Here is a 21,080-nt window from a genome sequence, read left to right on the forward strand (position 1 = left end):
GATAGGAGGAAAGCTTCTAGGAGCTGTCAAGAGTTTTTATGAGGGTAGTAGAGCTTGTGTCAGGATTAGAAATGGAGAGAGTGAGTGGTTTGAGGTAAAGGTGGGACTTCGTCAAGGATGCGTTATGTCGCCCTGGCTGTTCAACTTATACATGGATGGGGTGGTGCGAGAGGTAAATGCAAGGGTAGTGGGAAAGGGATTGGAGATGGTTAAAGAAAATGGAGAAAAGTGGGAGGTGAGCCAGCTGTTGTTTGGGGACGACACTGCGCTTGTGGCAGGATCGGAGGAGTTGATTGAGGAAGTTGGTGACAGAGTTTGGGAGAGTGTGTGATAGAAGAAAGCTGAAGATAAATGTGGGTAAAAGTAAGGTGATGAGATGTACAAGGGGTTAAAGTGGCAATAGACTGGAAGTGAGCATTAAGCGAGAGCGACTGGAGGAAGTGGATAGTTTTAGATACTTGGGTGCAAATGTGGCAGGAAAAGGTGGAGTGAAGGTGGAGGTAGAATGTAGATTGAGAGAAGCAAGTAAATGCCTTGGTGAATTAAAAAGTGTTATGAGGAATAGACATTTGGGAATGGATGCAAAGAGGAGACTGTATGAAGGAGTGATTGTGCCAACAGCACTGTATGGGGCAGAAACATGGAACATAAGAGAGGAAGAGAGAAGGAGTTTGAATGTGTTTGAGATGAGGTGTTTGAGAAGTATGATGGGGGTTACTAGGCTAGATAGAGTGAGAAATGAGGAGGTGAGGAGGAGAATAGGGGTGGAAAGGGAGTTGGGAGATAGGGTTGATGAAAGAGTATTAGGATGGTTTGGACACATGGAAAGAATGAGTGAAGAAAAACTAGTAAATGAGGTATGGAAGGCAGATGTGGAGGGAGTGAACATGGAGGGACGTCCTAGGATGAGGTGGATGGATGGGATGAAGGGGGCTTTGGGGAAGAGGGGAATGTCTGTTGAGGAAGGATGGGAGAGGACAGAAGACGGGTGAATGGAGAATGGTTGTATATGGATGATGTTGTGATGCATGAGGTAGAATGGGTGGGGGGATGGGGGGTAAGGTAGTATGTGTGAGCAAAATTTGATGCAGCCCAAAGGGACTTCTCCCCGTCTTCTCCTTTTGTGAATGGGGGGACGGAGAGTGGGGGTCACCGATTTAATGAAGTGGCCTTGCTGTGGATGTGCTGTGTCTTGCGACACTCCTTCTGACCCAGGGCAGTGGACAAGGTGCAGGGATGACCCGTCATCCAGGAGGTGCTAAGATAAGAGGGAGGGTGGAGGGGTGTGGAGTGTATTCAGGGATGAAATGGGTGGGAATGATTTTATGCCTTTTCCTTTTTGGCTACCTCCCTTGTAAGGGGGAAAAAGCCTTGGTATATGTATGTACAACTAGGTAAATACATACATATACCAAAGGCTATTTTCCCCCTTACATGGGAGGTAGGCAAAAGACAAAGGCATAGAAACCACTCACACCCATTCTATCCCCTACATACTCCACTCCCCTCTACCCTCTTCCCTCCCTCTCATCTCAGCACCTTCTGGATGATGGAAAAATGAAGAATGTATAAAAATTGTTGCCTTTCAGCCAATTATACATTGAATTCACACTTTGTGGACCACTTATACAATTTTAATTGAATTTTCTTAATCTGGGAACTACAGGTATAGATTTTTAATGGAATTTTCTTAACATGTCTGTGAGTGAGGGGCTAAAACTAGGAAAGGTTCTTTGGAGCAGGATAACCACAAATAGAGAAAAATGGTGAAGTAAAGTAAACTGAATGGGAGACTATAATGGATGGGATGAAAAGTGGGAACAACATCCTAAGATACTGAAATTAAATAGAGGCTGGAATAATAGGTCTATAGATAAAATGGCCAAAGAAAATTACTCTTGATAATGTGAAAAATTTTGATAATGTGAAAAAGAACTTTTAGTATGTGTAAGTGTAAATTGTATATTACTATATACTAAGTCCTTGACTTCATGTATTTAAGGAATAGCTGGAATGCGTCTCCCAGATGTACCCTCAATTTTAAAGCAGAAATCTTCACCTCTACCTGAGTCACGGTTACATGCTCATGATCACACTGGTTGTGAATGTGAAGGAGGAAGTCTTACAGAAACCAGTGATGATTCTTATTCACCTGACTCTTATTCACCAAGCTCAAGGGATTCATCAGCTGTTCTTGAAGATGAAGAGGATGATGAAGAAAGTCATTCAGACTGGAGGATTTATAAGGTTACACTTTATTTTGTATTTCTTGAAAAGATTGTATTTTACTTTGTATAATTTTATTATATCTTGATTATCTTGCATAGTTTAGGGTCACATGTAGTAGAGAATGGAGGAGTGGGGATGGAGGTAAACTGTAGAGTAAGAAATGAAGATTCATGAGAAATAGGTATCTCGGGATGGATTTGAAGAAAAGATTGTATGAAACAGTAATGTCTGTGACACTGAATGGAGCAGACACTTTGAATCGAAGGGAGGCAAAAATGAGAAACCTAAATGTGTTTTGAGATGAAGTACTTAAGAAGTATGGTGGGTTTTATGAGGATGGATTCAGTGAGAAATGAGGAGGAGAGTGGGGATGGAATGGAAAGGGAGCTTGCAGATAGGGTAGGTGGAATAATTTTGGGATGGTTTGGGCACATGGAAAGAATGAATGAGGAAAGACTAGCAAAAATAATGTGGATAGGGTAGTTGGAGGTGGATAGAGTGAACTTGAAAGAGAAAGACCAAGATTGAGATGGATGGATGGGGTGAAAGGGAAATGTCTGTTGAGCAGGGATCAGAGAAGGCAAGAAATAGTTGTAAGTAGAGAATGATTGTGAATGAAATATAGACTGACATGGCCCAGAGGGATTTCTCCTTGTCTTCTATTTTTGTATGAGTAGACAAGGAGGGCAGGTCACCATGTAAATAAAGCAGCTGGTCCTGCTGTGGATGTCCTGTGCCTTACTGCATTGCTTTTGACCTTGGCAGTGGGCAGAGGACAGGGATGACCCATTATCTACAAGGTGAAAGTTGGGAATGGGCTGGGTTTGGTTGGGTGCATGCCTTGGCTGGCTACCTCCCTTATAAGGGGGAAGAAGTCTATTGGGATATAGATGTAGATAGATGTGTGTGGCAACCTGTCATTCTCTGTCCAGTTTTTTTTTTATCTTCTATGCTTTCTGCACCCCTTTTCTTGTATCATTATATATGTTTTTGTCATTTGTGAGATTTGGCTTGTGTGTTTATCCTTAATGTGTATAAATATACATATATATGTATATATCTAAATATATATAAATGTATATATATATATATATATATATATATATATATATATATATATACATTATAAATTGTTTGAGACAAATAAGAAAGTGATAGGTGGGGAAGGGTAAACGAAGATGGCCTTCAGAATACATTTATTGTCCAAACGTTTCAGTCTCTATGACCTTCTTCATATATATATATATATATATATATATATATATATATATATATATATATATATATATATATATATATATATATGTATGTATGTATGTATGTAGAGCAAGGGCTCCCCCCCCCCTTGCAAAGGAGGCAGCCAGGTCAAAAGGCAAGTACCCTCTCCCATCCACCACCATTTCCTCCCTCTCATCTTAGCTTCTCATGGATGATGGGTCATCCCTGTATCCCACCCACTGCCCTGGGTCAGAAGCATTGCAACAAGACACCGCACATCTGCAGCAAAGCCACTTCACTTAATCTCCAGCCCCCCTCTCTGTCCTTGTATGCAGAAAAAAGAGAAAAAGGAGAGAAATCCCTTTGAGCTGCATCAAAATATCATTCATACATAACCATTCCCCCCATCCCCCACCCTTCCATGCATCAAAGTATCACCTATGCACAGCCATTCTCCACTTACCCTATCTCCTCCCTTCTCCCATGCTCAGCAGATATTCCCTTCTTGCTCAATGGCCCTTTCACCCTATCCATCCTTCTCATCCTCAGTCATCCCTTCAAATTCACTCCATCCACCTCTGCCTTCCACATCTCTTTAATCTTGCTTCACTCATTCTTTCCCTGTGCCCAAACCATCCCAATACTCTTTCATCAACCCTATCTGCCATCTCCTTTTCCACCCTAGCTCTCCTCCTCACCTCATTTCTCACTCTATCCATCCTTGTTACTCCTACTATACTTCTCAGACATTTCATTTGAAACACTTGTAAACTTTTCCTCTCATATGTTCCATGTTTCTTCCCCATACAGTGTCTATGGCACAATCACCCCATCATACAGTCTCATTTTACATCCATTCTTAAATGTGATAGTAGAAATTTGAAGATATATTTGGGTAAAAGTAAGGGGATGAGATGTACAAGGGTAGAGGATGCCAGGAATATGGAAGTGAGTCTTAAAGGAGAGAGGCTGAAGGAAGTAAGCTTAAGGTACTTGGGGTCACATGTGGCAAGAAAGGGAGGAATGGAGGTACAGGTAAATTATAGATTGAGAGAAGCAAGTAAGTGATCTTGGGGTATTAAATAAGTGTAATGAGAAATAGGCATTTGGGAATGGAAGCAAAGAGGAGATTATATGAAGGGATGATTGTGTGGACAGCACTGTATGGAGCATAGACATGAAATTTAAGTGGGTCAGAGAGGAAAAGTTTAGATATGTTTGAGATGAAATTTCTGAGAAGTATAGGTGTTACAAGGTTGGATAGTGAGAAATGAGGAGGTAAGGAGTAGAGCAGGGGTGGAAAAGGAGATGGGAGATAGGGTTGATGTAAAAGTATTGGGATGGTTTGGACACATGGAAAGAATGAGTGAAGAAAGATAGGTAAAAGAATTGTGGAAGGTACAGGTGGATGGAGTGAACATGAGGGGGGAAACTGAGGATGAGATGGATGGATGGGGTGAAAGGGGTGTTGAGCAGGAGGGGGATGTCTGTTGAGAAAGGAAGGGAGAGGGCTGAAGATACTGGTAAGTGGAGAATGGCTGTATAGATGATACTATGATGCATGGAAGGGAGTGGATGGGGGATGGGGAGGTTAGAGAGTGGCTATGTGTGAATGATACTTTGATGCAGCATGAAGTGATATCTCCCTGTCTTCGTCTTCTATTTTAATGCATGAAGGGATGGTCACTGATTAAGTGAAGCAGTCTTGCTGTGGATGTGCTGTGTCTTGCTGCATTGTTTCTGACCCAGGGCAGTGGGCAGGATACAGAGATGACCCATCATCCATGAGGAAGTAATATGAGAGGGAGGAGGGGATGGTGGATGGGAGTGGATATATGCCTTTTAACTTTGGCTACCTCCTTGACAAGGGGGAAAAAAGCCCTTGGTATGTAGATATGTATATATGTGGAATAAAAACACTAGGAACATGTGTTCACAAATGCGTAAGTAACCACTAGGAAAAGTAAACTAACAAAGCAGAGCGCTTTCGTATAATTACATCTTCACTGCAGATACAAAGAAGGAATTATATGCACTGAAGATGTAATTATACGAAAGCGTTCTGCTTCATTAGTTTACTTTTCCTAGTGGTTACTTATGCATGTATATATGTATATATATATATATATATATATATATGTATTTATTTATTTATTTATTTATTTATTTGTTTATTTTAATTTTTACTTAGGGACAGGAAGGACGTGGTCTCACCCAGTATGACCTTGAGATTAATGATCCTTCTCCTAAACCTCCTCTCAAACCAAGAAGGTTAGTTAATGTAAATATGAATATCCATGTATATATACATGTGTGTGTGTGTGTGTATATATATATATATATATATATATATATATATATATATATATATATACATACACATACACATAGTGGAGTGGAGAATGGTTGTGTGTGGATATGGATGGTGCTGTGATGCATGGATGGGAGTGGGTAGGGAATGGAGGGTGAGGGAGTATGTGTGAAATATATTTGGATGCTGCCTGAAGGGATTTCTCCCCATCTTCTCTTTTTCTGCACGACGGGATGGAGAGGGGAATGGCCGGTTAAATGAAGTGGCCTTGCTGTGGATGTGCTGTGTCTTGTTACATTCCTTCTGACCCAGGGCAGTGGGAGAGATACAGGGATGGCCCTTCATCCAGGAGGAGCCAAGAAAATAGGGAAGGAAGAGTGGTGAATGGGAGTGGAATATGTGGGGATGAAATGGATAGGAGTGGATTTATGCCTGACTTTGGCTACCTCCCTTGTAAAAGGAAAAAACCCTTGGTATGTGTATGTTTGTATGTGTCTTTTAAGCCTTGACTTCATTCAAGAGAGGCTAAGATAAAAGGGAAACAAATGGGTGATGGATGGGTGGGGTTGGGTGCATGTCTTGGCTGGCAACTTCCCTTATAATTAGGAGGAATCCTTTGGTATGTAGATATACATATACCATACATACATAAATATACCAGGAGGTGCTAAGATAAGAGGGAGGGTGGAGGGGTGTGGAGTGTATTCAGGGATGGAATAGGTGGGAATAATTTTATGCCTTTTTCTTTTTGGCTACCCCCCTTGTAAGGGGGAAAAAGCCTTGGTATATGTATGTATGTATGTATGTACATAAATATAACAAAAGCTCCCCCTTACACGGGAGGTAGTCAAAAGACAAAGGCATAGAAACCACTCCCACCCATTCCATCCCCTACATACTCCACTCCCCTCTACCCTCCTCCCTCCCTTTTATCTTATGTACATAGATAATATATTTTGTATCATGTTTTGATTTTTTCAGGGTAACCTGTGGCAAGGAGAATGTGTTACTACACTACATTCAACTAGAAGTCGGAGAAGGGGTATTAGTTGAACCACTCACTGGTTCTCCACACATAAGGGCCACATATCCACCACTTCATGAACAGGTTATTCAGAATTTTCGTGCTGTGGCTGGACGTATTCGTCATGTTCTGCAAGCATCACAACGAACCAAGGTGCTTTGTGTACAGAAAATTTCTGCTCTCTGATATCACCTTTCTTTCCATATATCCATATCACTGTAACGCAGTTCTTCTGGATCCAACAGCTTTCTTTCCTTCCTTATTCCTTACCTCACTTTACATTCTTGCTATTGCTATCCATTTGTGTGACTATATACATATACCAATGGCTTTTTCCCCTTTACAAGGGAAGTAGCCAGAGTCAAAGGCATGAATCCACTCCCGCCCATTCCATCCCTACATACTCCACTCCCATTCACCACCCCTCCCTCCCTTTTTTCTTGGCTCCTGGATGACAGATCATCCTTGCACCTCACCCACTACCCTGGGTCAGAAGCAATGTAACAAGACAACAGTACATTCACAGCAAGGCCGCTTCATTTAATCAGCGACCCCCCTCTCTATCCCCTCATGCAGAAAAACAGAAGATGGGGAGAAATCTGTTTGGACAGCGTCAAAATATCATTCACACATACCCCTACCTCCCATCCCCTACCCACTCCTTTCCATGCATCACAGCATCATCCATACATAACTATTCTCCACTCATCCCTATCCTCTGTCTTCTCCCTTCCTTCTTGAACAGACATTCCCCTCTTTCCTAGTGCCTCTTTTACCCCTCCCATCCATCTCATCCTTGGTCGCCCCCTCATGTTCACTCCTTCCACCTCTGCTTTCTACACCTCTTTTACTAATCTTTCTTCACTCATTCTTTCCATGTGTCCAAACCACCCCAACACTCTTTCATCAACCTAATCTCCCAATTCTCTTTCCACCCCTGCTTTCCTCCTCGTCTCCTCGTTTCTCATTCTATCCAACCTAATAACCCCTACCATACTTCCCAGAAATTTCATCTCAAACACATTCAAACTCCTCCTCTCATCCTCTCTTATGTTCCATGTTTCTGCCCCATGCAGTGCTATTGACACAATCACTCCTTCATACAATCCCCTCTTTGCATCCATTCTCAAATGTCTTGTTCTCATTACACTTTTTAATCCCCCAAGGCAGGTAACTTGTTTCTCTCAGTCTACATTCTGCCTCCACCACTCCTCCCTATTCACCACATTTGCCCCCAAGTGTCTAAAGGTATCCACTTCCTCCAGTCTCTCTCCCTTAATACTCCCTTCCAATTTGCTGCAGCATTCTCCCCTTGCACATCTCATCACCTTACATTTACCCACATTTATCTTCAAGTTCCTTCTTTCACACACCTTCCCAAACTCTGTCACTAACTTCCTTAATCCCTCCTTTAATCCTGCCACAAGTGTATTGTCATCAGCAAACAACAACTGGCTTATTTTCTTTAACCATCTCCAATCCCTGAACCATTATCCTCACAGGTACTCATCATTAATCCCTTGCAACCATTCTTCATCATAAATAGCCTGTGAAATCAATGAGGTTGCAGTCATGGGTTTAAGTGCATGAATGGTGTCACATGGTGAAAAATTTGGGAAACACAATTGGATACTTGCTGTCCAAGTGGGTTAGGGCATCGCTGCTTGTGGTGAAGATTGAAGTGATGGCAGTTTGAATCCTGCCTCTGGTGAGTTGAACTAGGGCATGGTTCATTTATTTCATGCTACAAAATTCTCTGTAAGGGGTACTGTCCTAGCCTCCTGATAGGGGGGAGTTTGTGACGTTAAACCAAATCATCACTATTGCAAAGTGAAGATCATATTAATTTTTCAATGTATGTTACAGGAAACTCCAGGAGGAAGTTACACGATTGGCTCAGCTTTGAATACTGTTAAGGAACATGGTGTTCTCATCACTTGTGCATGGACTGTGCCTGATGGGATCAACAAAAGAAGAAATCAGCTAACATTTTCCTATTGGGTTGTTGGGTAAGGTTGGAAACACATTTTTATTAACTTCTGTCTGTGAATTATTAAGGAATTAAGTTTATATAAAACCATAGTTTCTTTTCCATACCAAAATTAAAATCCTACCCATAGATCATCACATGAAAATGAATGGTACACAGTTCTATGGAGGTGCCAAGATAGGAGGGTGGAGGGGAGTGGAATATATGGGAAATGAAATGGGTGGGAGTGATTTCTATGCCTTTTTCGTTTTGGCTACCCCCCGTGTAAGGGGGAAAAAGGCTTTGGTATATGTATGTATGTATGTACACAGTTCTATGCAAAAGCCCTCAAACCTTTTCGTCCATCTCATTACATCACACAAGTACACCCAAGTGAACACAACAAAAGACTACACTAGCAGTATATTACTTAGTCATTTACAAAAATCTTTCACCTACACTACACAATGCATCCATACAAAAACACTCGCACTCAGATCATAAAACAAGTAGTCCAAGAGCAACTACCTACCTCCCTCCCCACAGAAAAATCCTCCCCAGAAGAAGCAAAAACCACACTTGGACAATTGCTTTCAGGTCACCTTCTAAGATAATAACAACACAGAATATACTAGGTCACATAAAGAAGCTCCCTTAGATGCAATCATTACCCAGAAAATACAAAAAGATCTAGACACTGTTTTTGCATGGATCCAAGAATGGTAAATTAATTTCAGTACCAAAGAATGCAAAGTACTGGAAATGGGCAATAGCATTAAAAGACTAAAACTTAAACTATTCATTGGGAAGAGAACCCATTACAAAAGCAAAAGAAGAGAAAGTCTTGGGAGTGTTGATAAAAGACAACCTGTCACCTGACAGACAGATCAGTAGGATTGTGGGAGAGATGTATGGTTTGCCACAGAAGATTAAAGCAGCTTTTCACAATATGGATGAAGAGATGATGAAAAACTCGTTTAAACCCTGATCCATCCAAGACTAGAATATGCATCAGTGGCTTGGTCCCCACATAGAGTGAAGATAAGCAATATTGAGAGAATACAAAGGGCAGTAACCAAACTGATCACCAGTCCGGCAGATAAACTATATGAGGAAAGACCAAAAGCAGTGGGTCTGTCAATTTTGAAAGATCAAAGAAAAAGAGGTGATATGATTACAGTATTCAGGTCACAAAAGGGGATAGATTGCATTGATAAAGGAGAGAAAAGATCCCATGATTAAGGATAGGAGGGCTTTAAGAGGTCATGAGAACAAATTAAGAAAAACCACATGTATGATGAAGGATGTAAAGAAATGCTGTTTTCCGCATAGATGCATAAATACTTGGAATAGCTTAGAAGGTGATTTAGCCCAAGATGTAACAATATTTGAAATCAAATCTAAATATACATACATACATGTATGTATGACAATTGGAAATCAAGGAAGTAGGTTAAATTGGAACTGTACATGAATTTGAGGCTATGGATGATAAATAGGAGATTAGGAGAAGGGCACTTTTCAAGTACCCTTTTCGAGTGTCGTGAGAATAGGCATCTAGGAATGGATGCAAAGAGGAGATTACATGAAGGGTTGGTTGTATTATGACACTGTATTGGGTGGAGATTTGGAAATTAAGAGAGGCAGAGAGAAGTTTAAATGTGTTTGAGATAAAATGTCTGAGAAGTATAGTAGGGGTTACTAGGTTGTATAGAGTGAGACATGAGGAAGTAAGGGGGAGAGCTGGGGTGGAAAAGGAGATGGCAGATAGGGCTCATGAAAGATTATTGGGATGGTTTGGACTCAGAAAGAATGAGTGAAGAAAGATTAGTAAAAGAGGTGTGGAAGGCAGAGGTGGGTGGAGTGAAAATGGGTGGATGATTGAGGATGAGATGGTTGGAGGGGGTGAAAGGGATGTTGAGCAAGAGGGGAATATCTGTTGAGCAAAGAAGGGAGAAAGCAGATAAGGGTGATTGAAGAATGGCTGTGATGCTGTGCAAGGAAGGAAGGGGGCAGGGGATGGGGAAGGAGTGGATATGTGTGAATGATATTTTGATGCAGCCTGAAGGGATTTCTTTCCAGCTTTTCTATTTTCTGCATGAGAGGATGGAGAGGGTGGGTCACTGATTGAGTAAAGTACTCTTACTGTGGATGTGCTGTGTCTTGCTGCATTTCTTCTGACCCAGGGCAGTGGGCAGGATATAGGGATGACCCTTCATCCATGAGGAGCTGAGATGAGAGGGAGGAAAGGGTGGTGGATGGGAGTGGAATGGGTGAGAATAGGTACATACATACATATACCAAGGCTTTTTCCCCCTTACAAGGGGGGTAGCCAAAAAAAAAAGGCATAAAATTATTCCCACCCATTCCATCCCTGAATACACTCCACACCCTCTTATCTGAGCACCCCCTGGATGACGGGTCATCCCTGCACCTTGTCCACTGCCCTGGGTCAGAAGAAGTGTCGCAAGACACAGCACATCCACAGCAAAGCCACTTCATTAAATCGGCGACCCCCCCCCCTCCGTCCCCCCATTGCATAAAAGGAGAGGACGGGGAGAAATCCCTTCGGGCTGCGTCAAATTTTGCTCACACATACTCCCACACCCCCCATCCACCCGCCCATTCCATTGCCTTTTAACTTTACTACCTCCCTTGTAAAGGGGAAAAAGCCCTTGGTATATAGATAGAAGGGACTCAATGAGCATTGTGCCTTTTCTGTACATATACTACAATAAGGTAAATGTTCACACACAAAAACAAACAAACAAACAATAAACAAACTCCTTGTCCACCAGAGTTGGGTGGAACTTCAACTAGGATAGCTAAGTTAGCATTTGAGAGCTTTAGCACAGCAGTCTAGCCATCTGTGTGTGTGTGTGTTTACATGTATATATGTGTGCATGGATACTTGCTGACTGAGTGGGTTAGAGTGCCACTGCTTGCGACAGAGGTCGAGGTGACGGTGGTTCGAATTCCATTCTACAAAGTCCTCTGTAAGGGGCACCACTCTAGCCTCCTGATGGGGGAGTTTGTGAAATTTAACCAAATCATCATCATGTATGTTTGTATGAATATACATTATGAATTATGTTTCTTGTATTTGCCATATTAATTATTTGTTGTTTATCTTTTCAGGCGCCTTCTGAGTCATCCATATCCAAGAGAAGTTTATTTATGTTACCATGAGTCTGTTCCACAGAATGTGATAGAGTTGGCAAATGCAATATCAGGTGGTTGCATGATGTGATAAGAGGATGTCCTTCAGTCGATATTTGCAGACTCCCTCTCCATATATGAACCCAGAGAGCTGATATTTAACGGTTTACAAGGAAACCTCCATGTTCATGCATCAGAGTATTGTCTGAACTTATTTTATTTGCATATACATAGTGTATGTATATGGATACTCATTCTTGAGTCACATTAGGGATCTTGGCAGTTCTATTGCCATGAACATGCTGTAATGTCTCATTAGCCTTGTTATGGAATGTAAGATTGAGAGATGTTACAAGATTTTACGTGATCATCCTATTACATTCACCTTACTTGTCTAGAAATTGCAGAACAAAGTAAATGTTCCATAACTTGCTTTTAAAGTTTCTTTGTGTATAATGAATGAACTTTTGAACTACAGTGGCCCTATATGATAGAATAGATTTTTACAGCACCATAATATTTCACCAGATTTTTAATGTTTATATTCAACCAGAATTGGTACTTCAATTACTGAAATAAGTGGAAAGATCCATTTCTTCATTCATAAAATACAGAAAAGACTGGTAACATCATTGATTATACAGAAGATCTTTGTAACTATAGGTTAACTCTGATTTCTAGAAGAAACATATTGTGTGATGCTAAAATTTTTTGTAGAAAGTAACTGACTACTTTTCTTAAAAAAAAATATATATATATATATTTTCTTTATCTGGATGTAGTCTAGAAATCTTAGAGTATTTTGTGGTACTTAGATTTTTTAGTACTTATGCGAGATCTGCTGTGGTATTGGCACTGTCTCACCAAAAGTTGGATGGGATATTGTCAGCCTCATAAAGAGAGTGCCTAAGTCATTTGTCCAACTTTTCAGGAAATAGAAAAAAATAATCGTTTTTCTATTTCATAAATGTACGTCATGTTCTTCCTAATGTAGTTTTAGCCTACTCAGACATTGGGTATTGTACCACAAGGAGCTATGAAAAATTGATTTAGAAAAAAAAAAAAAAAAAAAAAAAATCCAGAATTTGACGAAAAATGACGTAGGCAATTTCTTTACGAGGGTGACGATATATGGCCATACAGGCTGGGTTGGTGTAGTAGTGGTAGTAGACTTTATTTTGGACCAGTAGTGGTGTTAGAAAAAAAATGCATGAATGGCCTTAAATACTCGTAGAACAGACCTCTCTCTCATTTTTTAGGAGAGTTGATTGTTGTGGTTCAAGCTGTACAGAGTTCATGAGGTGGAACCGTTAACATAAAAATAGATATATAGATTTGTCTGTATACACAGATGAAATCAAGAATCAATAACTTTAATGCAAACCAGTAGCTTGCATAGATAGGGTTACTTTGACAGAAGACCAGATTATAATGTCTCTATTTGATAAAGCTTTTTTCTGTCTGACTCATTACACGTGCTAACTTACTGAATCACTTGTACACATACATTAAAATCCTGTGATATGTAAACTCAAGCCGTCCATAAGTTGTACCTCAAATTTATGTGATTAATTGCAGTTGAGACCAAATTAGTTGGTTCAGGATATTTTTATCTTTTTAACAATTGCAGTTTTCTATAATAAAAATTGTGCTCCTTTCCTTTTGAAGTATTGCTGTTGTCCATAAAATGAGCATTGATCTGCTCTGTTTACCATTTCATCTTGGAATTTTGACAGTGTCATTTGGAAACCATGAATGGGGAAAGACTAACAAAAAGAATATGAAAAGTAGAAGTGGATAGAGTGTGAACTTCAGAGGAAGTTTGAGGTGGATGGACTTTTTTTGAGTGTGTGTGTGTCTGTGTGGTGGATTGCCATATAATGAAACAGTTAAGGTAAACTAGCTCTGGCTGTTAAACCCTGCTGGGGGAATGCTGCATCTCACAGCATTACTTTCAACCCAAGTGATGCGACAGGACAGAGATTACCCTGTATTGATGAGGTACTAAGACAGGAGAGACAAAGAATGGAATTTGGGTAGATGTGGGATTGGTGTAGTGTAGGTGTATTCTCTAACATGGTCACCTCCCTTATGGGGGGAAAAGGCCTTTTGGTATGTATGTATTTACTTAATTGTAATATACAATTGATGGTGAAGCAAAAAAATTTGTAGAAGAGAAGAAGTGAGCATTCACAGATTGGTTACAAAATAGGACAAGAGAGTCATATGAGAGGTACAAAGAAAAAAGAAGAGAAGTAAAGCATAAAATAAAAGAAGCAAAGAGGAGAGCAGATGTGAAATGGGATAAGAGTATGGCAGAAATTTTTGAAAGAAATAAAAAGATGGTTTGGAAAGAAATTAAGAGAGGAAGAGGAAGCAAATCAAGTAGAGAAGAAAAGGTAAAGGTTCAAATGGAGAGATGATAATGGAAGAGATGGCAGTAAGAGGAAGATGGGCAGAGTATTTTAGGGAGTTGCTAAATGTGAAGGAGGATAGGGAGGGAAAGGTAGTTGTAGTGGGAAGCGCTAAGAAAATGACCGTGATGAGTGAGAAATATGGAAAGATGAGGTGAAAGCAGTTATTAAAATGATGAGATCAGGTAAGGCACCTAGGTTGAATGGGTGTCATGGGAAGTGTCTAAAAAAGGGAGGTACAGTGATGGTGGACTGGCTGGTGAAGTTGTTTAATGTATGTCTAAAAGATGGTAGAGTGCTAGAGGACTGGAGGTGTGCATGTGTAGTTCCATTTTATTAGGGAAAAGGAAACAAGTGTGAGTGTTGTAGTTTCAGAGGGATCAGTTTGTTGAGTGTAGTTGGGAAGGCTTATGGGAGGATTTTGATTGAGGATTAGGAAAGGAAGAGAGGGAGTAATTGGTGAGGAACAGTGTGGGTTTAGGACAGGTAGGGGTTGTATGGATCAGATTTTTGTGGTAAGACATGTGAGAAATCTTTAGGAAAAAGTAAGGATTTTTTTTTTTTTTGGGGGGGGGCTTTATAGATTTGGAAAAGGGTATGACAGGGTAGACAGAAAGGCACAGTGGGAGGTATTGCAGATATATGGGATAGAAGGAAAGTTGTTAAGAGCAGTCAAGAGTTTTTATGAGATTAGAAGAGCCTGTGTTAGAATTAGAAATGGAGCGAGTGATTGGTTTGAGGTAAAGGTGGGACATTGCCAGAGATGTGTTATGTCGCCTTGGCTGTCCAATTTATACATGGATGTGGTGGTGGGAGAGGTAAACGCAAAGGTAATTGGTTGGGGATTGGTGATGATTAAAGAAAATGGAGAAAAATGGGAGATGAGTCAGTTGTTATTTGTTGATGACACTGCGCTTGTAACAGGATCAAAGGGATTAAGGAAGTTAGTGACAGAGTTTGGGAAGGTGTGCAAAAGAAGGAAGTTGAAGATAAATGTGGGTAAAAGTAAGGTGATGAGATGTACAAGGGGAGAAAGTGGCAGCAAACTGGAAGTGAGTATTAAGGGAGAGAGACTGGAGGAAGTGGATAGTTTTAGATACTTGGGTGCAAATGTGGTGGGAAAGGGAGGAGTGGAGGTGGAGATAGAATGTAGATTGAGAGAAGTGAGTAAATGCCTTGGGGGATTAAAAAGTGTAATGAGAAATAGATATTTGGGAATAGATGCTAAGAGGAGATTGTATGAAGGAGTGATTTGCTTACACGAATGTATAACTTGAAGATCTCCAATTTTTCCATGATCGCACATTTCCATGGAGATAATAAAAACTTCTCCACCCTATGGTGTGGGTAATCATTCCTCCTGACTGTGACCTCTCCTAAGTTCGTCCTTTGGATTCCTTGTGTTTATTTTCCATTAATTTGTGCCCCTCTTTGCCAGTGGCGGCGCCAGGGGGGGGGGGGGCTTGGCGGGGCTTTAGCCCCCCAAAAAGTGGCCAGCCCCCCCATTAACCCCCCCCCCCCAACTGAAATGAGCAAATTGAACATTTAAAACATTGAAATAATTTTATTAAGTGGAATTTTTTATTGCCAGGGCTAAAGATTTGTCAGCCATCAGTGCTAGCCCTACCATTAACCCCCTCCCCTTCTGAAATGAGGATAATATATGTGTATTATCATATTACTATTAGCCCCCCCAAAAATTTGCTCAGCCCCCCCCTTAGCCTCCCCAACTAAAAATTCCTGGCGCCGCCGCTGCTCTTTGCTCATTCAATGTATCACTTTCATGTATATCCATTGATTCTTATATCTATTCATTCTGCCATGAGAATGAAAGTGTGTAACTTCGAAACGTTAGTACCAAAATCTCTACTAGTTTGACTACCATGACTAAGTTCTGTGATATCTTTTACTGATTTTCTGTGTAGATTGCCTCTTGAAGTACTCCACCTTGTTTGCTGTATTGAACAAATCAAGAAAATTCTGAATTGCCATCGTGCTATCATCAGTAATTATATATATATATATATATATATTGTATATATGTATATATATAATATATATATATATATATATACAGTATATACATTGGATTATTGTCGTTCACTCTCGTTTATTATGTTGCGCTTTTGGGAATTTTTGCCCATTATTATGGCTCCTAAGCGTAAGGCAGACTTCTGATGGCAGTGCAGCAAGGAAAAGGTAAGCAGTTGGTATAGAAGGTGCTTAGGCTGTTTCCGACCTACGCCAAAAATTGGTTTATAACGTTGCATAGGAACGGAACTCTATTGTAGCTCGAGGAACCCTCAGTGTGTGTGTTCATATATATATATATATATATATATATATATATATATATATATATATATTATATATATAGACACGTGCATGCACACACACATATATATAATGCAAAATGATCAGTAAAAACACGTGATCCAAAATTTTGTTGATCGCAAAGGAAGTCTGAAAGAAACAGTAATTTTGAGGGAATTACTGTTTCCGACTTCCTTTGTGGTTACCAGCAAAATATATAATGTAAAGAAATCACTAAAACACGTGATAAACTATTTTGTAGAAACCACTGGAAATGAAAAATACGATTATTGAACGTTTCTGTCTTAAATAGATGAAAACGTCTATACACATACATTTGCGGAAAAAATCACCAAGGAAAATAATAAAATGATGACCGAGCGCTTTCGTCCATTTGGCCTCCCAATGATGATCCAACTTTGTTCTTACCTAAACTTAATGTCTTGGTCCCTTCCATCAAATTCACCATGGAAATAGAAGAAAATAATAATGAAAGGTCTTTCAAATTTGATGTCTATTGTACGTTAAAAACAATGTTCATGCTTGTGTTTTAGAGAAAGTGAAACAGGATGCATATGACAGTTTGTGGGTTGAGTTAACCCAAACAAATGGACAAAAAATGAATATAGGTGTAATATATAGGCCAAAGACATTATCATTAGCAGACGACAAACTGTTATTTCAAGAACTGTCTAGTTTCTGCAACCGGGATTTATTGATAATGGGTGATTTCAATTTTACTGACATTGATTGGATGACCCTTGAACATGGCCATATAGGTAGTCGCTTGATTGATTTTCTTGGTGACAATTACTTAATTCAGCATGTAAAAGAGCCCACAAGATATGGAAACTTACTCGATTTATTGATCACTAGCCGCGAAAGCATGGCAACTGATGTAGAAGTCGGTGAATCTGTTGCAAATAGCGATCACAACTTAGTCAGATTCAAACTCCTAAACAATTTTAGAATAGATACTTGTGCTTCTAAAATACCCGATTTCAGTAAAGCTCAGTTCATAGAACTACGTCAGGAGCTTCAGCTTACAGATTGGGAGGAAAAATTAAATGAAAGGCCTGTAGATCAGATGTGGGAAATATTTCAAAATACGCTCACTAAGATGATTCAAACTTACATTCCTTTTAAGGACAGACGTCCCCCAAATCAGGCTCGCCCAAAGTGGCTCGACAAAGAAACTGAAAAAAGTATTGCTAAAAAGAGACAGGCTTATAAGAAATATAAGTGCTCGGGTGCATCTAATGACTATGAAAGTTATGTATCAATACAGAGAGATTTAAAAAAGACAATAAGAAAAAGAAAACGACAATACGAAATGAACATCGCTGAGAAATCCAAAGAGAATCCCAAAGAATTCTATAGTTACATTAGAGATGAAAAGGTTGTTAGGAATCACATTGGTCCACTATTATCTGCTGACGGTCAACTTGAATATTCAAATGAAGGAATGTGTAATCTCTTAAACAATTATTTTAGCTCGGTATTCGTAAACGAAACACCTCAAAGTGAATTCCAAACTGAAACCTGTGAAAAGTCTGGGGTAAACTTACTCACTACGGTAAATATAACAAAAGAAACAAAAGGTGTATAGACAAACTCAAAGTTAATAAAACACCAGGGCCTGACGGTTGGCATCCAAGAATCTTAAAGGAAATGAAAAATGAGATTGTTGTTCCATTAGAAATTATTTTCAAGAAATCCATCATATCCGGAGATGTCCCAAGAGAATGGAAGCTAGCTAACGTTACTCCCATATTCAAAAAAGGTGACAAAAAGAAACCAAATAACTATAGGCCTATTAGTTTGACTTCGATCGTAGGAAAAATAATGGAAACTATCATCAGAGATGCTATCGAATATCATTTAGAAAGTAACAGTTTGATAAATGATAGCCAACATGGTTTCAGACGGAAACGTTCTTGCGTGACTAACTTACTCGAATTCTACAACACAGTTGTCTCGAATTATGACAAAAGAAACAATATAGATTTAATATATCTAGACTTTGCAAAAGCTTTTGATACCGTCCCACACGAAAGACTACTTACTAAATTAGCTTTGCATGGAATAAGTGGTAGCCTATTAGGTTGGACTAGTAATTGGTTGAAAGGTCGAAAACAGAGAGTTGTTTTAAATGGAAAAACTTCTGGATGGAAAAGTGTTGCAAGTGGAGTTCCTCAGGGTTCCGTTCTTGGGCCACTTCTATTCATAGTATATATAAATGATATAGACCATGGACTAAAATCTACTGTTTCCAAATTTGCTGATGATACAAAACTGTGCGGAGTGGCAAATGATCACTCAAACCAATTAGATATTCAAGAAGATTTAGATAAATTACAGCAATGGTCTGAAAAGTGGCTAATGAAATTTAACACAAGTAAATGCAAGGTAATGCACATAGGTAAAAATAACAGCAAGTACGATTACAAGTTATTTGGAAATTCGTTAACAAAAGTGGATAGTGAAAAAGATCTCGGCGTAATTATCAGTAACGACCTCAAATCATCCAAGCAGTGTATTTCAGCCTCTGAGAAAGCAAATAAGATTCTGGGATTGATTGCGCGATCTTTTGATTTCAAAAGTCCATCACTCATTAACAAGCTATATAAATCGTTAGTTCGTCCACATTTGGAATATGCTGTTTCCGTATGGTCACCGAATCTCATTAAAGACATTGACAGACTGGAAAAAGTACAACGGCGAGCCACAAAACTGATTCCAAATATCAAAAATAAATCATACGAAAATCAACTTAAGCACATGAATCTGTTTTCCCTAAAAAAGCGTAGACTCAGAGGTGACTTGATACAGGTCTTTAAGATTTTAAAGGGAATTGACAACATCAAAAGTGACCAAATTTTCACATTGAATGAGAATCAGACAAGAAACAATGGTCTCAAACTGTCCGGAAATAGATTCAATTTGGAAGTAGGTAGAAACAACTTTGCCAACCGTGTAGTTAATGAATGGAATAAACTTCCTGCACAGGTAGTGCAATGTAGTTCAGTTCGAAGCTTTAAGAATCATTTAGATAAATACCTAAGTAAGATGCTGTAATTATTATAATTTATGTTATATCATTTGTTTTTGTTTTGTTATAATTTGTCTGTGATTTTCATTTATTATTAGTTATATGTCAATTTATTACCATTTGCTATTTACCTGTTTGTTTGTTATTCAACTATACCAATGCATTTATTTATGTATTTTAATTGTTATTTACATTGTTATAGTTTTAATTTATTATTAATATGATTTTTTTTTTTTTTTTTTTTTTTTTCATCCGACCTAGATATGGATCAAAAGGTCTCCTGTCGGCATGCTTTGCCTTTGTAATCCTTTGTAATCATTGCAGGACAAAAATGTCAGTGTTATCAATGTTACTTAGAGCGTATAAAATTTGTAGTGCGGACTTTTTGGATGATGAATTCTTAAGAATATCTGGCATAGCTTCAAAATTAGAATATCCTAAATTCCTCGTAGATATTCCTTGTAAAATGGCAAAAAAAATATTTCTATAAGGAAAATGGTAGTAAAATTGTAATGTAAAAAACCTATTTGTTCTTCCTTTTCATGATAATTTTGTCAAACTACCTCATATTCTTAGGAATTCCAACATTCAAGTAGCATTTAAGAACTCCAATACAGCTGAAAGTCTTTTAATTAAAAATCTGATAGGGAAGAATGATATATCTATTCAAATTCCATGTAAAAATTGTGAAAAATGCTATATAGGTCAGACTGGAAAAGAAAATAAGGTTAAAACAACATTAGTATAGCGTCAGGAGGGGTCAAATGTCTAACGTATTATATGCCCATTTAAGGGATTTCAATCATTGTATCAATTGGGAGGATGCCAAAGAAATTGTTAGAAATGTCATATTTGACTAGAAATATAATACAGTCTGATTAAAGATACATTTGTAAACAACTTAAATTTAAGTCCAGGAATGTACAAGCTTGATAGTATCATTTTTGAAAAATTGGTGGCCCAAACGTCCGCTGCCGCGAACGGAAGCGGTAGACAATGAGAGACCTCCTCACAACCTTTCCCAGTTACCATCTCTGGCGTCCCACTTTGTATAATGATTGCCTTATCATTTTATGTACCCTGAAGATGTCTAAATAGACGAAAGCGCTCGGTCATCATTTGATTGTTTCCTTGTTTTTTTCCTGCATATTTAGAATCACGAGTTCATGTGATTTCTTATGCATACATACGTGTATGTACAAATATCACTCCTGCTCATCTCCCAATCCTCTCAACGCCTATGCCTTTCCAATCACGCTCAACAAATTGATCACTCCAAAATTACCTTATTCACATTTGTCCTACTCCCCTCCCTCATCAGCCAATCCATCACTTACAGAAGTGCATGGTGACTGATTCTGTTTTCTATCCACTGGTGCATTTGGGTTACG

At 39.1% G+C, this 21,080-nt stretch overlaps 1 protein-coding gene across 5 annotated transcripts in view; it reads left to right on the forward strand.

The window, feature by feature from the left end:
- The window catches only part of in (inturned planar cell polarity protein), a 58,591-nt gene extending 45,022 nt beyond the window's left edge, over positions 1 to 13,569 (forward strand). For all 5 annotated transcript variants that reach the window (XM_076208114.1, XM_076208113.1, XM_076208110.1 and 2 more), the window contains 5 exons: positions 2,003 to 2,247; positions 5,639 to 5,718; positions 6,740 to 6,935; positions 8,649 to 8,791; positions 11,890 to 13,569. In XM_076208114.1, coding sequence (XP_076064229.1) covers positions 2,003 to 2,247; positions 5,639 to 5,718; positions 6,740 to 6,935; positions 8,649 to 8,791; positions 11,890 to 12,001 — 776 coding nt within the window. In that variant the 3' untranslated portion in view covers positions 12,002 to 13,569. The remainder of the gene's footprint in view (positions 1 to 2,002; positions 2,248 to 5,638; positions 5,719 to 6,739; positions 6,936 to 8,648; positions 8,792 to 11,889) is intronic.
- Positions 13,570 to 21,080: the final 7,511 nt, after the last annotated feature.

Source organism: Oratosquilla oratoria, chromosome 24 (genome assembly GCF_046742065.1).
Source record: "Oratosquilla oratoria isolate Oo_2021 chromosome 24, ASM4674206v1, whole genome shotgun sequence".
Taxonomy (NCBI): Eukaryota; Metazoa; Arthropoda; class Malacostraca; order Stomatopoda; family Squillidae; genus Oratosquilla; species Oratosquilla oratoria.